The 14,171-nt window shown below is 40.9% G+C and overlaps 1 protein-coding gene across 3 annotated transcripts in view; it reads left to right on the top strand.

Annotated features, from left to right (window-relative positions):
• Window positions 1–4,527: 4,527 nt before the first annotated feature.
• The window catches only part of LOC122671984 (DEAD-box ATP-dependent RNA helicase 20-like), a 40,403-nt gene continuing 30,759 nt past the window's right edge, over window positions 4,528–14,171 (top strand). For all 3 annotated transcript variants that reach the window (XR_006334425.1, XR_006334426.1, XM_043869487.1), the window contains exon 1: window positions 4,528–4,872. Coding sequence is in view for 1 of the 3 variants with exons in the window: in XM_043869487.1 (XP_043725422.1) it covers window positions 4,588–4,872 (285 nt within the window). In the remaining 2 variants the exon portion in view is untranslated. The remainder of the gene's footprint in view (window positions 4,873–14,171) is intronic.

Here is a 14,171-nt window from a genome sequence, read left to right as displayed (position 1 = left end):
ATCCACACCATGCATTCTCTACCCATCTAATGGTCATAATTGTTGCATCACTTTTCCACATGCCATAAATAAAGGGTATGATGAGATTAAAATTGGGTCAAGGTGCCTAGAAACTTTTTTCTCTTAATTTTGTTATAAAAGTTTTCATTTTTCTTCAGGAGTGTTTTGGTGAATAGACTAAATTTGCCACGTGTGAAATTAAATGAAGCTGAAATTTGGTGCATAAGTAGTTTAAAATGTCTCCCACTCACATTCAAACTTTGGCTCAGTCAAAGTTTCAAATTTTTTTTAAATTTTTTTTTTATGAAAGTGTAATCACACAAACCATACACCAATCCTAAATAAAACATAGAAAAACCTACGACTGGGAAGATCGTGCACGAGACAACGAGGGGGTGCTTGAACATATAACTTCCAAAGCTTTTACTGTCATCCTACTTTCATGAGCTCCTAGTGCGCCACCTGACTTGACAACCATCCAACGGCTTGTATTGAAAAATTTTAAAATTTTTTGAAAATCACATGAGACCTGTTTGAACCACCTTAAACCCCAAAACAAACCCACCTGGCTGGTTCAAACACATCCTCAAAGTAGATGGTTTTGCTATAAGCCATTATCAACATGCAAACCCAACCATCTCTGAAGATTATAGACTCAACGAGCTTTGAATGGCACCCTTTTTGGAACTTAGGCCAGTGTAAGATTGAGGAACTAGTGGAAGCAATGATTGTGTCCACCATCATATGGGGGACCGTCATGATCCTTAGTGAACTTGCGGTCAGCGTAATCGACCAAAGCTCGAAAGTTCTTGTCTGTTAGATAGATTGTAATAAGGGGTTTTAAACCTATTAAGAAGAGAGATTGAACAGTCATAACCTTTTCAGTGAATGGTTTCCAATGAATGATTTCCAATGAAGGGTTCCAATGAATGGGTTCCATTGAATGGGTTTCTTTGAAAGGGCTCCATTGAATGGATTTTCAATGAATGGGTGCCAATAGGTCTATATAAAGCATGGCAATTCAGCCATTCTTCACAATGGTTTTTGTGCTCTCTCTCTCTCTCTCTTGCAATCAGAATTTCTCTAGAATTCTAAGTTAATTCTTTTGTGCTTTGTTGAATCTTGAAGGTGAATTTGCTTCAACCATGTGGGGGCAAATATCGCCTTTAAGACAGCAAATGCGCGTTCAAAGCAGTTTATAGTTTTCTTCTCCAAATAGATTTTTATCTATCATTGGCAACTTCACCGGTTTCACCCATGGCATATGGGTTAGTCATTGGAGCAATTGCCAGCAGCGGATGATGGTTCCTCATCACCCCACTTACATCGCCCTCTTCTTACTTCCTCTGTTCATTATAAAAATCCATTGAAAGACCCACTAAAACCCACCAGAAACAGAGCAAGATAGACATCCAAAGGATCAAAGCTGCTCGAACCACAATTCCTAATTCTATAAATGCAGAACTTGAAAGGCTGAAACAGAGATGCCAATCTCTTGCTCCACTTTGTTTTTCTGAATCTAAAAAAAAAAAAAAAGAGATTTAGTCATCGAGGTAATCTTGCTTTACAGTGAGCTAAAATTTAAATTGGTTTCACCAAGAACCAAGATACTTTTTCCATTCTGGTTTTCAATCTAACCCACGTTGAAACCATTCGGTGGAGAAGCCTTGTAGCAGAGCAGCCGAGAGGGAGGAAGAAGATAATCGTTCAATTTAGCTCGTCTCCAGGGAGCCCAACACGTCCAGGGTGTTGCCAGCCGTTGGGCTGTGCCGCACACATCCCTAGGCATGCGCCAAGATGTGTGCGGCACAATTCAACCGCTGGATGCCCCCTGGGAGCTGGGCTCCCTGGAGACGATCCTGATCCACGATGGCCCCAAAACGATTTGAAACGCTAGCCTATGAGTATGGGTTTGATGAGTTTGAACCGGTTGGGTGGATTTGTTTTGGGGTTTAAGGTGATTCAAACAAATCTCATGTGATTTTTACAAATTTTTAAAACTTTTCAATATACCAGCCTTTGGATGGTTGTCAGGCTAGGTGGCGCACTAGGAGCTCATGGAAGTAGGATGGGAAGTACAAGCTGAAAGTACAGGAGCCGGATCCCCGTCATTAGATGGGAGGCTAAATTGTTAAATTTGAAACTAAAATAAAACACAGCAAAACCTACAACTAGGAAGAAGTTGTTTCCATCTCATTTCAATGTTTTATATATAATCTAAATTTCTATGATTGGCAAGAGCAGGTCTGTGATAGATATGAGGATTTATGTACAATACAAGGGATAGGGATGGTGGGTGAGCCTTGACGCAATGGTCAAGTTGCGCTATTGCAATTATCTGTCACTCCACGAAACAGGAGGTAAGGTTGTGTACATTTGCCCCTCCCAGATCCTGCAATAGCGGGAGTTTCAGGCACTGGGAGGATGGCAATAAAGATCCACATTATCAATAAAAAGAGAGAAAGGAGAAATTGTGAGGGACCGTATATTGCATGGGCATGGGCCCACCTTGTTCCCATACTATAATCATGTTATCAACAACTACTTTTGCTAGCTGCAAAGGCATATGTTTGCTGAGAAGTGAGAATCATCTGCAAGAGGACAAGGTGAGAATGTGCAGCCCGGCGGCCCAACAAGAGCCCAAAAAATACTGTGCAGTGAAATTAGAGCCAGGCTTACATTTCACGAATAAAGCCCAGGCCCAGCGGGCCTGGACACGCCGCTCTGCATGTTTTTTTTTTTTATAGGTAGGAGGAGATGTAGGATGTGAACCAAGAGACTTGAACTCAAGACCTCCTGGTAGCAATGGGCTTTTACGCACCACTAGCTACCAAGTGCACTAGGCACTTGACCACGCCGCTCCGTATGTTGCATGCTAATGTGAGCATGGGAAGGAGGAGGGCAGAGGCCTGGCGGCATGCCAAACCTTTCCCCTATATTTTTTTTTTAGAGAATGTTTTCTGTGCTGCAGCTCAGGCTGCGCCCAAGCACATGGGTCTGCTACTCAGGGGGGCAGGGTGATCATTGTACCCACCCCCATGTGCCTGGGCGCAGTTTGCGCTGCGGCACAGAGAACAATGCCTCTTTTTTTTTTCCTTTACCTTGAAAATTGTATCTCTGATTCTAAAATATATGGAACAAAATTCAATTCCGATGCAACTCACTTTTTTAATGTTCTTTTTAGATAGAATCAAGTTTGGTAAACATTACAATTATAGTGTAATCTCTTTGCTTATAATCATTTTTTGGGGCTAATATTACAAATTATATTCACATCTTAGAAACCAAAGCGTACTACCTAAATAATTTCAAATGAAACTTCCATCTTGAACTAATAGGGGTGTCAACCGGTCGGGCTCGATCGATCTCAATTGGGCCTAATCGGGCTTTATCAATTTTAAGCACTGCACCTTGACCGCTTTTTTAGCTAATCGGGCTTAGCTTGGACGGGCTTGGTCATATTATAATCAGGTACTAGAATTGGGCCTTAAAAAAAACCAGGCTATGGGCTTGTTCAATTCAAGACGGTCTTTAAACGAACTCTAAACGATACAATCCTAAAATTGATCTTTAAAGTGGAATGTAGGGAAAAATAAAAAATGGTTACCCTTAAATTCCCATTTTGCAGCACTCATGGGTTTTAATTGAACTCTCCATGCCCTCACCGCTCACAGTTGGATAATCTTTTAGATTTGTGAATCTAAATTTTATATTTTTGGTTTGATGGTTTGGTGGGAGTCTAGGGCATCAAGATAGTCATCACTCATATATAAAAGATTGGGTTTTCTTTCACTCATCATGAAAAGATAATTTCTTAATCAATAGGATTTGATCTTCTAATATGTAGTACCACCATTTAATTTAAGGGCATTGGAGGGAAAAATAAAAAAATGAGAATAAATAATATTAAAGGATCGGGTTAGGTCGGACGTATAGTCGGTCGGTCTAGTTGGGTGCCCGACGGATTATGACCCCACACAAGGAACAACCGATTATAGATTTGTTGGGCTGGTCTGGTTTGGGCTTATAACCGAGCGGGCTCGATCGGGGGCCTACTGGGCCATTCCTGGAATTGATGAACCAAAACTAACCCATGTACTAATCATGTAGCAAATAGTATTTTTTTTTTTGGTAAGATGTGTGGCAAATAGTGATTAACTACTAAATGGAGTACTTATATTCATCTCTATCACATTGACTAATTCATGCACTATCATGTGACAAATAATGAAACGTTATACTTCACTAAGGACAAGGAAGACAACCCTACAAAATTTATCAGGAGTCTTTTATTTAATCCATTTCTTGGGCTACTTGTCATCCATGGCCTCATTTTGGGGGTGTTTTCAATTATTTTGATGTTTTGTAAATAGAAATAGGATCCATAAATTGTACCAAACACTTGTAAAAACGTTTATGTGTTAGAAAATAAAAATGAAATATATATATGTTTTTTCGTCGTTTTCACTTTTTCACTGTCTCACACTCTCGCTCACAGCTTCTATAACTCTCCTCTCGGCCCTCTTACTCCTCTGATTGCATAGTTTCAAAAGCCTGGAAAAAAGCTCAGAGCGAGCCGAAGAGAAAATGTCTTATGTTCCACCTCACTTGAGGACAACATCTGCAACTCGGAGCTCTATAACTTCTAAACCTGCATCGGAAACCCTAGATTATGATCAGAAGCATTCTTCTTCGACTCCTCATTACTCTTTTCTTCAGTCCAAGAACTCTTCCTCTTCTCTCTCCGGCTTACCTAATGCCACTCGTCGGACCTCCAGTAGTCTCCCGCCTTCGAGAGCTCTTCCCGTGCCTGAGCCTGTTTTTCAGCAGTGGAAGCCTTCAGAGCGGGTTTTCCGTCTGAAAGCCGAACAGGTAGATTACTCCATGTGTTTTTAGGTTCCTTTATATATGTTTAGGGTGTAATCGCTGTAGATTTTGGGCGACCACTGTTCTCTTGCGTTTTGTTTTGCTTGTGTTACAGGTTTCAGCTTTCAGCTTTCAGCGTCTATTGTTAGTTTTTGGTTGCATTTGGTGGTTGCTGCTGAAAAAGTTTTCTACATTTGTCATGAACGAATTGAGTTTCCGCCTTAGATTGTTGCCGAGTAATTTTATGCATTTGGTTCTGTTGTTGCTTCCCCAAAAATGACTCCCGTGGCGGATCCACACTCCCCTTGAGTTCCTTCTGTATTACGCGTTTCTTCCTAATTTTGACTTTCTCAATGTTGCATAATTGAAATCTAAATATTCTTATCTTGGATTGGCTTATTATATGTGTGTTTTTTCTTGATTGTCTGACAGTTCGGTTCATAAAGTATGTATGTGTTATGTTTATATAGTTTTCGCTTAATTTTTTGATCAGTATTAATCAATCACATGCGACTGTGGTATGCATTCCCCTTTTGTCCATTCAACTATAATTCAGTGGACACTATCCTTGCAAATGCCCCCTCCTTGTAGATAATCAAATTGAGAATCATCGACATGGTTGCTAGGGATGTTTTGTTCTAATGTCTCGATGGGGAAATGCATATGAAGAGACGGAGTGAGAAATGTATGTATTAAATGCTGATTTAACTTTTAGTATTGTGACTGCAATTTGGGTTCTTATTGACTGTGGTTTTGGTTGTCTACTGGGGCATTATGTGGCATAAATGTATATTTAAACTGCTTGTCACAAGTAATGACTATGAGACAATCTCATTATAATGCCTTTTCAAATGTTGCTGCAATGAATAAAAGTTTGTCCATCCTTGGGAAGATTGGGAGGATTTATTGAGTGGTGTGGCAAGTGGTAAAAACTATGCACCCTAAGTATGAATGGCAAGTATTTGGATTTGTCCTATTTGTGACATGAAGGAGGGTCTGATAGGTTGTTGGTGCATGCTATGGAAAATAGATAATAATGGTTATATTATTATGTATAAAATTGTCTTTGATTGCCCTGTTTTGGAAGTTAATAACTCCTATGAAACTTGTGTGTGGAAAGGCATCCTTGTGTTAATGGTAGGTCTCAACAATCTCATAGCATCAAGGCTGGTGTAGGGAAAGTGGTTTAGATTTTGGAAAACATTGATGTGGAAGCCAGCCCTTTCTGCTGCTCTCCTGTTACTCCTGATTGCATCTAACAAGGGCTTTTTGCTATAAGATTTTTGGACATAAGGTGTGTTAGATTATCACAACTCTGCAATCAGATAAGAGAGGAAGAAGGAGGAAGAGAGAAAGGAGAAGAGAAGAGAAAGGAGAAAACAAGTTTCCCTAGAAGAGGGAAGACCTGCGGCTAGTTTTAGAGTAATTAGCCGCAGATTCTCTCCCTAATACTTATAATATTCAATGACTTAAAATAATGAGGACAATTACCAAACTACCCTTGTACCCGTGACTTACACTAAACCAGAACAAATAAACTGCAGAATAATAAAGAAAGACAAAAATACCCTCAACAAGGTGGTTTGGAATGGACAGTTTAGATTGAATTTCAGTGGATGACTGTCAGATCGACTGTAATTAATTTGTTGAATTGACTTGATCTGTGCACTAAGAGTGATATATTTGTAGCAAAGATGAATGTTGAATATGACAGTATGAGTATGACACTGTCCACTTTTCTAAGGATTCCTTACATACTCTGCTGTCTTAAGTGGACATTAGTTTGCACATATTCTTTACTTTAACACTGATTTTTGTCTCTTATTCCCAATATTGTACTTGAAATATTGCAGAATTGAGAAAATCATTTCTTTTTAAAAATTTTCCACTCCGTTGGCAGCTGTTAATTTTTCTAGCTCAGCTCTTGCTCACAGACTTCGGTGATGATGCTTATAGATTTTGATTGGGTGATCCTAGAGTTAGATGGTCTTTGGGATGATGTCATTAAAATGAAACTGATAATTCTATGCGTGTCTACCCTTTCAATAATAGTGGTCATTGTATTTGTATTTGTCATTTCCTCTTTGCATGGAAGCAACAATAACTTCGGATGGAGTTTTTCTTTGAGAACATATTTGATGATGAGGTACTTGTAACAATAGAGAATCTGAAAACCTGTCTGTACTTGGTCAAAAGGAGGGAAGGAGGGAGAGAGAAGGAAGAAGAAGAGAGAAAGAGAAGAGAAGGGGCAAACACGATGGAGAGAAGGAAGAAAATCCTAGAGTCACGGTACAATTCTGAATGAGAATACTGTGACTTAGGCCCACATGCTTACAACTTAGGACACTATCACAATTCCAACTAACCCCTTACAATAATAAAGACATAGCAATCCCCCCCTCCCCCAACATTATGCTGCTTAACACTCCCCCTCAAGCTGGAGTATATATATCCCCCTCAAACTGCATTCACCATCAGCACCAGCCTAGTCAGCATCAAAGTAACCTATTATATGAATATGACCATGACGTTAATAATAAGAGCTTTTCCGGGTGCACCTCTAAGATATCTCAAAATGGGAAATGCAGCATCCCAATGAGCTTGTTTAGGATTTTCCATAAATTGACTAATAACACCAACAACAAAGGAAATATCTGGTTGAGTAACAGTCATGTAGATAAGTTTTCCAACCAACTGCCTGTATTGATGTTTATTTGTAAATTCTTTGTCATCACACTATCCAAGCTTCAGATGAGGATCCACAGGCTTAGAGGCTTAGAGCTCGATGTGCCAGTCTCAGATTGAAAATCAAGCACATACTTCCTCTAAGACAAATTGACACTCTTTTTAATATGAACAACCTCAATCCCCAAGAAATATTTGAGCGTCCCTAAATCCTTCATCTAAATGTTGATGTAAATATGCCTTGACATCCTCAATCCCAGAATAGTCATTACCAGAAATAATAATATCATCAACATACACGACAAGAATAAACACCTTGGACCCATGATGACAAACAAATATAGAATGATATCAAAATCACCCCGTGAACCCATAACCGTTAATAACTTTATTGAATTTATCAAACCAAGCACGAGGGGACTATTTTAGCCCATAAATATCGTTGTTAAGACGACAAATCTTTGATGAATTCTCCCCTTGAGCAACATATCCAAGAGGTTGCTTCATATACACTTCCTTTTCTAGATCACTACAAAGAAAGACATTCTTTTATCCAGTTGAAATAGAGGCTAGTGTAGGTAGAACGACCTAAAATTAGCTTTCCTCCGCTCTTTGCTCTGTATGGTGATGGGGAAAAACAACGGGGAAATACATGATATAAAAGGAGTCACCACCTAGGATAAGGACCTAGGATCCATTGGGGGGAGGCTTAATCTCTGGTTAAGGGAAAGAGCCAAATTTGATTACATATGGTCTTGATCAGAGATTCGGGTACGGGTCAGGCTATGAAGGTGGGAAGGTGTTAGGCATTCATTCTGCCTTTCAAAACCGGTCTTTCTACTAGATGCTTGAGTTTGAACATTCTCTTTGGTCATTTGTATTATGCCAACATGTTTGACTAATTTCAGATAACTACTGTACATTACTACACAAAGAAAAAGATTACATACTACCTCGGAGCATGCATTTTATTCCAATATATACTACCCCATACTATTGCATCGGTCTACATTCTGCCAAATTAAAGTAGGAGAAAATGTTTATACCTGAGTTCGACCCTTCATGAGCGTCGAAAGGGGACGGCCCCTAAGCTCGAAATACAAATGTATACATGAAATTTTGGTTGACTCTTGGCTCAGGGGGAGGGGACTAACTGCTTTTCTCTCTCTAGAAGGACTATATTCCTTAGGGGAACTTGGGCGTTGAAGTGGATCAGGCACGTACTTCTAGGCTAACTTCGGGGGTTTTCCTTCCTCACGAGCTTGGGCATCAAGGGATTGTCGATGGACTGCCCGTGTGAAGGAAGGGAGGCTTAGGGACACTAGGAAAACGCCAAAAGGGGCGAAAAATCTCCAAAAAGGGGCTCCAAAGGCCTAGGAATTTGTCCCTTGAGTGAAGGAGAGGGACCCCTATTTATAGGAGACCAAATGAGGGCTCAAAGGGGGGGGGGTAGTGATATTGGGATCACAAAGTGATTCGCTAGTGCCGATTCACACTTGTCTGATTTTTGCGTGCGATTTATCGTTGGAATCGTCTCTTCGAGTACTATCGAATGATGCAAGAGTTGGGGCATGTCTTGGCTTAGAATTCCCTTGAAAAGTCTAGATAAGTATTGTTGCTGTTTCGACGATGGGGAGAATTCGACAGCCTTTCTTGCACTACTCCTACACCGTTGGCTAATGCTCCGCCCTTTATACTTCATAAAAAAATTCGATTCGTGGTCGGACAAGGTGAATAGTACCTCCCTCAGCCTTAGTAAAAAGGTTTTTACATAATTTCCAATAAAAAACCGGCTCTTTAATCATTTTCATTATTAAGGATGTGAGGGTGATATGGTCTTTGTGCACGAGTGAGTCCTTGAGAGATACAAAGGCAGTCCACGTCCTGTTGTCATCATCTTTGTGCCGAAACAAGTATTGGGTGGAACTTGATAAGGTGGGTTAGTGGATGAGCTTGGCTGTAAACAAAATGGGTGAATAGGTCATGTTTCTCTTTCCTCATGTTTAAGGATAGTCATGACATCTGCCCCCATACTATATCATCCCTCCCTCTGTATGGTTATCTCGTCCTTCCAATGATCAGAAATCAAACCCTACGGGTCTTGTGCCCCTTCAATTCCACATGCTCCTGTCTTGATAGATTGCCATAATGACAACAAATTTTCCTTACTCATCCTCTTTTAATCTCGATGAGAACTGCCCTAGCGGAAAATCTATTCTCTTTCTTTTCTTATTTATCTATTTATTTTGATATGAATTGCCCTAGGGATAGACTTATTCATTCTTCTCATATGCCAAACGATCACATTGGTGGTCAAAATGGCGAGCACAATGTCACTGACACTCACAGGAGTAAGACCAATGAAGAGAGAGACATTGAGAGAGAGGGGAAAGCAGAAATGTGATGAACGAATGGAAACTGTGTGGGTGGATGGACTGAACTTGATTGTTATTTCACCAAGTTGCCTACGTACCTTGGATAGGGATCAGGTTGAACGTAGTTCAGACCAGATGAATGTATTGATGTCAAAGCCTTGATAATTAAGTTCTACTATAGCCGGTGAGCTTGGAATTGGTGACGAGAATCACATCACCATTTAGCCCAGGAGGACTTTACTAGGTTGTAATGGGGTTGAGGACTAGGTTCCAAAGGATGGTAAAGGCTCAAAAATGCCCCTAGGGTCTAACCAGAACTTGGCGACTTTTGCCCCAAAGTTCAAACAAGAGTTGGTAATTCTGATTCTATGATCTGCCCCCAAAGGTTTGCTGAAAACTTGGCACCTTCAAAGGTTCAATTGAGAAACTTGGCAATCTTGCCCCCGAATTGCTTGTAAGATCTGATCCTTACTCATATTTCCCTCTGATTTTTTTTGCTCTCTTTTTTTCTTTACTCTATTTATTTTTTTGGAACTCTTCTCTTTTGAACAGTCCTCTTTATTTTTTTTGAGATTGTCCCTGATTTGGGTCACTGAACCTTACCTTGGAAATGGGATTTTTCCCTTTTTTTATTTTTTCCCCATTTCTGGGAAGCGTAGTGCCCTTGTGATATTGGGTTTCAACTTGGAGATCCCTCTTGGTCAGACCCAAGAAGGCAATGGCATGGTTCAAGGTCTCAGTTTTGGACCTGGTGTCGGCCAGGCAGAAAACCGAGTTGGGCTGAGAGTTGGTGCGTTTTTTTTTGAACTTAAAGCCAGGTTTCGGTGGGTTTTTGACCTAGTTAGGTCATGAAACTTGATATACAGCCTATTTTGGGCCATTTAAACACAAGGGCACTATCGGATTTTGAAATATCAAAGTCCAAATAGGAGTTTGAATTTGAACCCTAGTTTTTTTTTTGGTAAGAATAATAATTCACTTCAACGTACACAGTGAGATTTGTTAAATGCAATTAATGAAAAATATCGAGATCTTGAGTCGATGTTGTTTCCTTAATTCATCCTTTGTCTCGTCTCGGACCTTTAAAAAACCGAGATATCTCAGAGATCTCGGTGAGACCTCGTTCCATGGCTGGTGGGAAATGCAACAAGAAGGGTATTCGGATAATGAGTTGTAAGTGGGCTGAGACAGGCTTTGCAAGGAAAATGTTAAGGTGCAACAGGGAGAACTAGGGGATTATGCCGTCTTAGGACCTTACCTATGATAATTAGTGACCAAAGATGGGCTACCTTAATGGGCTTCATGAGATGAAATTCCCCCCTAAGCTCCATGCTCATTGGAAAAGGATTAGATGTGTGGACAGCTCTAGATCTTTTATCATCAAAAGACTTTGACGCCTCAAATCAATGTGAGAGATTGAAAGAAATTTCAATGATGTGGCAACGGAACCATAATAAACTGAATAGACGTGGAATTTTATTGCTATGAAATGGGATTTACAACATTCTGGAATAAAAGAAAAAGCAAAATAAAGAAATCTTCAACAATGGCTTCTCTTCAAACTTAGTGTTTTCTCTTTCATGCCCCATTTTTTTTTTTTGCACTCCTCTACTCGCCATGTCTTTTCTCATGCTTTGCTCCTTCCTTCTAGTCGTTTAATTATGCTCTGGAAGGAGGTTAGTGATCACATTTGGCTGCTGCTTAGTCCTCAATTCGACACTCCCCCGTATCTAGCAAGTCCTGGATGGCATGCTGGAGATTTTTATGCATCCGTCAGTGGAGTGACCTTTTGGTTATGATAATGGCAATATGGATCTGGATTATACCAAGGTAGTGGGGGATTACTGATTGGACGAGCAGGGATGGTGCCCAACAGTCCTGCCTTCTTCAACTTAGTGTACATCACAGTCGAAGTCATGCCTAACTGGGTAAATTGCCTCTTTTGTTTTTGAACACACTAAGGTGGTGGATCCTGTTGGACCACAAGGGGAGTGGAGGCCCGTGTTACAGTCTGCTCTATTGGGGGTACTGTAGAATTGTTAAATTATGTACACCAGAATACCATGGGGGTATTTTGGTCTTTTGGGTGTTTTATTTATTTATTATTTATGTATTTATGAGCAAGGGTAGAAATGTAATTAGGGCTGTGACATTGTTCACGTGAACAGTGCCGTGAATAGTGTTTTTCCTTGTAATCTCTTTTATTGTTATTATAAATAGAGAGCTTGACTGATCTCATTGATCATTCAAGCATTATTCCACAAACCTGTTTTGTTAACATTGCATCAGAGCCAAAATTTCTCTGATCTAAGTTTTCAAAACCCACCCCCTTCCTATCGTTTTTTCTTTCCTCCCCTTCTCTCGATTTCTTTTCTCTCCTTTTTTCCCCTTTGCTTCTCCTCCCTTCCTAAGGGCAGCACTACAGAGGTGATCATATGATCTAGTTGCTGCCCTATTCCCATCTCTGTTTTTCCCCTTTATGAGATAATTTATTTGGTTCGATTGCTGCTGGTTCCTGTCTGCGATTTTTGGAGTTTCTAGAATTTTGAAGCCCTAGTCACTACCATTGATCAAGGCTGGTTTTCTGCATATTGGACACTCATCTGCGATCTGGACCAGCTGCCCTCAAGCCTTTTTTGGTTGTTGAAGACTCCTTCTCCTAATCGATTCCTCTTTTTTAGGGTTTTCTAAAACCCTGATAATTATCGATTTTTGGGAATTGGGCTGGTTGCTGCTGTTTTTTTATTGGAGCTTCTTCTCTTCATCAAGGACATCTTCTACAGGTTCCTGGACAGATTCGATCAAGCTTCTTCGTCAATTTTTTTTGGATCCCCATCACCACATCGATCTCCAATTTCGGGTTCTCTTCCAAAACCCTGACATTGTCGATCTCTGTGGAAGGGATCTCTCTGCTGCTGCTGATTTTTTGGGAGCTGTTTTGCCCTTCATATTGGCCCACTCGACCTTGATTTCAGCTCTTGGTTTGGTGTAATTGCTGGTTTTTCATTCTCCACAGCCTTGTTGCAACTATGGGTGACTCTGCTGATTCCACTGCAACTTCTAATCAACCTGGACATGAAAAATCAGATTATCATACTTTTCAGCCCAATCCCATCAAACTTGATGGCAGCAACTACCTATTGTGGTCTCGGTCAGCCTCTTTTGCTATTGCTGGCCGTGGTCTCATTGGCCACATTGATGGCACTGTTCCCATGCCTGCTGCCCTGACTCACTGGCTTGCCAACAATGGTGTTCTCATGTCTTATTTGATTGGTTCTATGACTTCGGACATTGCACATGGGTTCCTCCTTTTTGATACAGACTTCTCGGTTTGGTCGACTGTAAGGAAGCGTGCGGATAGCTTGGTAATGATGCACAGGTCTATGAACTCAGGAAGAAGGTTCTTCATATTACTCAGGGGGACTTAACAGTCTCTAAATATTATGCTACTCTGCACAACCTTTGGCAACAGTTGGACCACTTCTCTGATTACCAACCTGATAATGCTACTAATCTTGCTGCCTATAAGAAACATGTGGATAAAATCAGGGTCTATGACTTCTTGGCTAGGTTGAATGTTGAGTATGACCCAATTCGTGTTCAAGTGTTGGGCCATTCCCCTTTTCCAAACTTGAGCAGTCTTATGCCTTGGTCTCCTCTGAAGAAAATCGTCGAGCTGCTATGTTGCACCCTGCTGTCCCTGACAGATCAGCCCTTCAGACTACTGTACCGGCTCCTTCTACACCAGTTGGCACTCTCTCTGTGGGTGGTACTACTATCGGCACTATTACTTGTGAGCATTGTCATAAGCCTTATCACACCAAGGACAAATGTTGGAAACTTCATGGGAAGCCTGCTGACTTTGAGGCTAAACGGGCTGCCAAGCGAAAACCCAAAACCAAGGCCAATCACTCTGAGTCTGTCACTGCAGCCCCTACTACTGACACTGGCCTATCTCAGGAGGATTTACAGGCATTCCTACGTGTGCTAAAGTCTTCCACTACTGCTGCCTCTACTACACCAGCTACTGCCACTTCGTCTACTCCTTCAGGTTCACACTTTGCTCGGTCCGCTCGGTCAGGTATTTCGTTTGGTGGTCATTGTGCCTCTGTAGCTTTCCATCCTTGGATCATTGATTCTGGAGCTACAGATCACATGACCGGGTCCTCTAACCTCTTCCATCGTTATTCTCCTACCTCTGGGAAAGACAAAGTCAAGGTGGCTGATGGTTCCCTTTCCTCCATT

This window comes from Telopea speciosissima, chromosome 8, assembly GCF_018873765.1.
Source record: "Telopea speciosissima isolate NSW1024214 ecotype Mountain lineage chromosome 8, Tspe_v1, whole genome shotgun sequence".
Taxonomy (NCBI): Eukaryota; Viridiplantae; Streptophyta; class Magnoliopsida; order Proteales; family Proteaceae; genus Telopea; species Telopea speciosissima.
This window is presented reverse-complemented; position numbering and strand designations above follow the sequence as displayed.